This window comes from Frankliniella occidentalis, unplaced genomic scaffold, assembly GCF_000697945.3.
Source record: "Frankliniella occidentalis isolate FOCC.00 unplaced genomic scaffold, Focc_3.1 Scaffold384, whole genome shotgun sequence".
NCBI classification, from domain to species: domain Eukaryota; kingdom Metazoa; phylum Arthropoda; class Insecta; order Thysanoptera; family Thripidae; genus Frankliniella; species Frankliniella occidentalis.
In genome coordinates, this window is record NW_026267506.1 from 201,301 (window position 1) to 208,287 (window position 6,987).

A 6,987-nucleotide genomic window follows, 5' to 3' on the forward strand; every position below is an offset into this window, starting at 1 on the left:
AGTAACACTATTAACGGTGTAAAATATTATTTCGATCGGATAAAATCGTCAGCCACCACAGCGACCTCAAAGTTTGGCATAGAGCTCTTATGGGAAAAAAGCATAAAATCTGAAATTTTCCATAGGAGGGTTCCTGTCGTATAATTCGCTGTTTTAATTTTTAGAAATGCAATCTACGCGTAAAAAAGCTTCCGGAGATGTGCTACTTGTCATATGAGCACCTATCCTTCATGACCAGAGGGCTGTCAAAGAAGCGGATTTTGCGTCAAAATTGCAATTTTTGAGCATACAGGCTGGATACATATGAAATGAAAGGCCACAAGTGGCACATCTCCGGAAGCATTTTTACAAGTACATTGCATTTCTACTAATTAAAACAGCGAAATTATTAACAGGAGCACTCACATGAAAAAGTTCATTTTTTATGCGTTTTTTGCATAACAGCTCATGCTAAACTTTGAGGCCGCTGTGGAGGCTGAAGATTTTATCCGATCGAAATAATATTTTACACCGTTAATAGTGTTACTGGATAGAACATTTATCCACCAGAGCCGATATCAGAGTCCAAAAGGCACACTTACGGGTGAAGAACAAGTTATTTGAGCACTTAAACATGTGTAACTTTAAAATTGGGAGATGAACCCGAACACTCGCACGTCTTGGAGTTGCACACTTGCTAAGCTGGTTTTAGAATTTTTATATCGAATTTTAAGGTTTGAATACTCTTCTAAGTAACAAAATTAGACATACGACGTCGCGCCGATGGGCATGCCATCATTAATCATGTTCAAATATTCTCACTCTCGCGGTAACAGCCGCTCGGGTCGTCGGAAACAGTGCGGAAAATCGCACAGTACGCTCAGACATTGTTTATAATATTTTGGAATATTTTATAATGTTTTATTATTTTACTAAAAATACTATTAAAAAATAATTAAATATTCAGGGGGGGACCTCCCGGAGGGGGGACCTCCGGACGTTTCCCTTAAGTTTCATGTTTCAGATAATCTCAAATCTAAATGATCTCCTAAAAGAAAGTATTCTCCCAGTTCATTGAAGTGAAATTGTCAAGAAATATAATCATAGAAGCATTGCAACAAAAGTGTAGCACAAAACATTAAAAAGATGCAATGGAACAATTGACATGCAAGAAATGAAGAAAAGAGAAAAAAAATCACAACAAGGTTCAGACACTTTCATCTTTTTAAACTATCGAAACATTGGAACAAGAAAAACATTGATAGAACTAAAATTTATTAAAAAGGGAGAAAATTGTTGACTGCTGTAGGGATGGTGGTGTGAGAGGACTGTTCTTACTTCTTTTTTGGTACTTTTCTTTTCTTGCCTCTGAAGATGGTGTTTTGTACAATTTAACTGCAGATAAATTAATCATTTTGCCTGATCTTGTTGTCTTGTTGAGTGGTAGTATCACTCCCACACGGCATATGGGTAAGTCAAATTTTGAAAGAATGTACATTCCCATCAGGTCTCGAAACATAGGAGTTTTTTGTTGATCTATGGTGACGTTAATGTCAAAGTTGACCTGTATAAGAAAGATAGATAGATAAGAGTTTACATGTTTATGAATCAAAATCATGTAAATTATCTGGATAAGTGATATTTGAAAATTAATTACCTGGACAAATTGTATGTTTGGTCTCAATTCATTGTAATACTCAATTGTAGTGACATTCATACATGTCTCTATTTCGTAGTTGGTCTTTTCAATCAGTTCACAGTTCAGTTTTGCCGTACAATGTATAAAAATGTCTATGTCGTCGAATTCGTTTGTCAAGTCTGCTAAATATGACCCATATCCTCCTGTTAAAAGAAGAAAATATAGCAATGTAATTGAAATTTCAATTATAATAATAATGATGATGAAAACAATATTTTAATATTGTAATAAGCATGTATTCTACGTGAAATTGTGATGTGTTATTATTGTAAAACCATGTGATGTATGAAGCTGCGGAAAGTGGAGTTCTATTGTGATGGATTATGATAGCATTAAAAGTTGTTCTTTACGTACCAGCTATATAAAATTGGTGTGATCCCGTACATCCTGTGCACTTAAGACTCTCATAAATTTTGATGCTTCTTCTTATCAATAACGGGAATAGTTGTTTGCTAGTTCCAAAGTCAATGTTTTCAGCGAGCTGCATTTTTGGGGCAACTTCCACTAATTCACGTAATTTCCTGCATAGTTCTTCACATGGTGGTGGATAGAGACTGTTGTACACTTTTTCCTTGTTTTGCTGTTCCATTTTAAAGCACTGATTTTAGTATGGTAATAGTTTCACGAAAATGAATTTGTTTCCCGAAAATAAATCTGTGAACTATACAGAATGGTCTAGGGGGAATGTCTCGTATTGTTGTCGTTTCCGGCGTGTGTTTCAAATGGTGGCGGTGGTCAGTTGTACCAACCCATGCAATTATAATTTTCTTTTTTATTAATTGTCTAATATATTAATTTAGTTTAGTTTTGTATTGTAATTCTGTCAGAACCGCATTTTAAACAGTTTACTAATATTCAATTCATTTTTTAAAACATACTTCAAGTGTCATTTTTGTGAGTTGGCTGCTGTGAGTGTCGTTGGGATTGCAGGAACAAGATTCGTGTCGAAGTAGTGTCGTTGTGTGCTGAGGCGTCTCTTTTATTTCGTTGAATCAATCCGTTCAATATCTCAAAGTAAGTATCAATATTTGTTTGTATTGTTAAAGTAGGTCGTGTGACGGTAAATTATGCAGTAAAAATATGTGTTTGCGTTTGGGATCTGATGTAATGTTGTTTCGCTAGGGTGTTGAGGTTAGCGTCGTTGCCGCCCTCTACTTCGTCGCGCTTGTTCGTTTTCGAATTAATCTGTAACTGATTTCGGATTGGGTTTTTATAACCATATATCACAAATTTTGTTGAAAATGTCTTTGTCGAACATAATTTAAAACATTTATTGATCCAAACATCCGTTACCTGGGATGGGTTCAGGATGGTGTCCGGCGACTATTCAGTTTTTGCGCGCGTTTTTTATGTTTAGTTTCTTATTTACTGTTATTATCAGAAACTGCTTTCAAATGTATGATTTTATCTATGCTAGTCATTTTTTGTATTATCTAGTCATTAAGAAAGACTTTCTAAATTGGTTTAATATTACATTGCTTACAAGAAACGCTTTGAGCGTAATCAAGATATTCGCGTTGATTGATTGTTCACCCAATTAATTAATTATGTATTTATTTACAGATGAATGAGGAATTTCAAGTAGGGTTTAGTTCCCTTGTGCGAGGGCAGATGTACCCTCTAAAATCTATAAGTCGCACTGAGTCAACTTTCAATGGAAAACTTGTAAAAGGAATCAAGGCTGTCGTTTTAGATGATGATGTGGAACTTACTACATATCTTCCATCAAAACTTGTCTCTACCATCACTGATGATATAGTCACTCAAGTAAATGCTGCTGGTGTAACTGACTCCAAATATTGTGTCTGCTACTATGGCAAGATGCAAAAGTCGATGATTTGTGAGTTTTATGGCCGTCTCCATTCACCTACTGAAGGTATGCGTTATAATCCATGTGTTCTTGCGTTGTTTTCTGCGATAGTCCATGACACTTGTGTTGAATCTACTAAACCGTTTTGTAATTATATCTCAAAATATGTTAATCTAAATTAACTTTTTTGCTGACCAGGGCGTGACGATAAGTTTTTTAATGATCTTGGAAAAATAATGAACAAGTATACTCATGGTTCAACTCCTGAAAAAAGGAAGTGTGAAGGTGAGGCAGACAGTCCATCAAAAGTCAGCAAAGTGGAGGCAGTAGATTCCCAAGGTGCTTAATTCTTTTAGTTTTAGATACTTGCTAACTTGTTGTAATTTATTCTAAAAAAGGTTAGTGTGTTGTCAATGTTTAATTGTGATTTTCTAAGTTTTCGATACTTGATACTTAGTAAGCTGTCAGCAATGTGTATATTTATTGTCAATGTCATTTTCTAAGTTTTACACATTTAATATTTAGATAGATTCAAAAATAAATAAATTACTTTGTTTTGAAAGATGTCGGTAACATACAAATGTGTATGTTAAATGTGATATTGTAAGTTTTAAATACTTAGATTCTAATATAAATAAAGTATAGGGTTTGAAAGCTGTCAGCAACATGCAAATATGGTTAATGTGATTTTTTGTCAGTAACATGCAAATGTGTATGTTAAATGTAATCTTCTAAGTTTTAAATTCTCAATACTTAGATTCTGAAATAATAAAAAGTAGTCTGTTTGAATGCTGCAGCATTAACATGCAAATGTATGTTTAAGTTTTAGATACATGATATTTAAGATTCTATTAAAAATAAATTAGGATGTTTGAAAGGTGTCAGCAATTTAACATCCCTATGTTTTCAGGTGGAATGTAATTCAGTAAATAAATATGTTCAAAGTTCATTTTAAAAAGTATTTCTTTATTTAAAATTCTTTCCAGTATTTGCACATCATACTTTGTTTTGCTGCTCCACATCTTAATCTAAAGACATATTGTAGTATTATGAGGTTTTACCCTACATAACCTAACCTGGTCACAGCAGACCACATCCTAACATAAACAAGTCACGGCCACTAGTGATCACTATGGAGCGACATCTACAGTTGAACACAGACCCTACCATTGTTTAACGATCGCCTTTGTTCTTCTTGTTGTTATGCCAAACACCCAATAAAAGGAGGCGCGGGCTTTGACTCGTCGCCATTCTCCACTCAGCAGACCTACTAGTGTTTCTGATTCGGCATCCCCTCGTGTTTCCCCCAATATTACATTGGTGGCAGCGGTAAAAATCGCGGGAAGGAGAAAGAGAAGTAAAGTTGGAAAGAACCTATTAGCGTTCAGCCAACTCCTTAGAAGGACCTAATAGTGTCCGCTAAGGCTAGGGAACGGCTCCAAGGCGGACCTACTAGCGTCCCCGAAGAGACGAAGGACGTCAAGAGGAAGTCCCTACTAGAGGACGCCTCCTGCACGGGCGATTAACCGAACGGAAGGACCTTTTAGTGTTCGCCAGGAGGTTAAGTCAGAACCGACCGGACCTTTTTAGTGTCTGTCGGGGAAGACCGGAAAAGTATGCAGTGGGAGAGGGTGCTTAAACCACACAATAGCATCAATCTCCGGCCGCAATGGCTGACCGCAACGACGAGCAGCACGAGCAGCGAGACGAACATCGAGAACCTCGAGAACGTCCCGCCGAACAACGAGAACGTCCCGCCGAGCAGCGAGACCGTCCAGAGCAGCTGGAGCCCCCGCATGACGTCGATCTGGACGACGTCGTGGACATCGTGGAGGCCCGTCACCGGCAGCTGGCCAGATACTACGGACGAGGACAGCGAGGACAACGACGACTCGGGCGAGGCCGTGGCCGTGGTCGCGGCCGAGGACGCGGGCGAGCCAGAAGAGTCATGGAGTTCCGTGTCCGGGAGGACAACGATGAGGAGCAGGACGGGGTACCTGTCCGACAACCCAGACTGCAGCGAAACAGACGAGTGCCGCGACGTTTTCGTGAAGGTAGACAGGAGAGAGAAGCACATGAAAACGAGGGGGCAGCGCAGGGGGAAGAAGAACCGTTTGAGGTTCTAGTACAGGAGGAACAGCCCAGGAGAGTCCGACAACAAGCAGCACCGCGACGACACCAAGAGGAGGACCAGGACGACGTGCTGCAGATAAATTATGAGGAGGACGAAGAAGACATGGAGGAGCGTCAGGAGCGTCAGGAGCGTCCAGAGCGCCCAGAACCCCAGCAACAAGCAAACGACAACAATGCAGCCCTGTTTCTAAGGCTGTTAGAGAACATAGGCAACAGACAAAAGAACAAAAAATACACAGAGGTACCGAAATACAATGGTGACACAGACTACTCCATCTACCAGGTACAGTTCGACACATTGGCGGAAGCCAATGAGTGGACAACACAAGACAAAAGAACAGCGCTACTACAGGCACTCACAGGGAATGCCACAGACGTCATCGCAAATCTTCAGAGCGCGGAAATACCGCTCACATTTGAAGCGCTAGACGAAGCACTGGTGAAAACGTTCAGCAAAACAGCGTCTATGTGGGAAAGAAAGAAAGATTTCAATACGCTGATGCAAGAGAAAGACCAAACAACAAGGGATTTCTCCAGGCAGGTAGAGCGCCTCGGACGATCATACCTGCGCAACATGAAAGAAAGTGACATACAAGAAGCGCTAGTGGAACGATTCATTAAAGGGCTAGCAGACAAAAAGGCCGCAGGCCGGATGGCGTACACAGCACTCCCAACGCTGGACGAAGCACTCAAGACTCTCAACAGAGGGTTAAGCTTCGACATAGAGGAGCCTCCCGCCAAAAAGGTGAGGCTCACGAAGGCAGAAGAGACGGACAAAAAGGAGGAGGAAGAAGAGGACGATGCGAAAGTCAACATGGTCTACCCAGACCAAGCAGCGGCAGGAACATCGTCGGCTACACAGACGGGAGGCAGAGGATCACGAGGATTTCGCGGAGGACGAGGATCACGGGGGACATTTCGAGGAGGAAGAGGATCCCGCGGAGGTCGCGGCGGCTACAGTAGTGATAGTGATAGAAACATTACATGTAAGTGCTGCGGCAAGGTCGGGCACAGAATGGCAAACTGTTGGCACAACACTGCTGCTAACAACAATTTTAATAGGAGCAATAGTATTGTTAATAATAGCTCTATGAACTGTCACTCTTGTGGAAAACCAGGGCATTTTGCAAGAAACTGCAGAAATAAAGGCAATGCCACAACCAGCGGTTTCTCTATGCCAAATGTTCCACCAGATCTTTATAAGGCCACTGTACAATGGTTCTTAAATCAGAACAAAAATGACGGAGCTAGCACTAGCACCGATAAGACTGTACCATTTGTACCCAATAAAACTCAGGAAAACTAGAGACGATCTCCACAGAAACGGTGGACATGGAGATCGAGGTGAATGAAAATGTAATACCAC

General features: G+C 40.1%; 1 protein-coding gene across 1 annotated transcript; it reads left to right on the forward strand.

Moving 5' to 3' along the window:
• The first annotated feature begins 5,157 nt into the window (after positions 1–5,157).
• Positions 5,158–6,927, forward strand: LOC127751222 (trichohyalin-like). The gene has a single exon (XM_052274378.1). The coding sequence runs from the start codon at positions 5,158–5,160 to the stop codon at positions 6,925–6,927; it is 1,770 nt and encodes a 589-aa protein (XP_052130338.1).
• Positions 6,928–6,987: the final 60 nt, after the last annotated feature.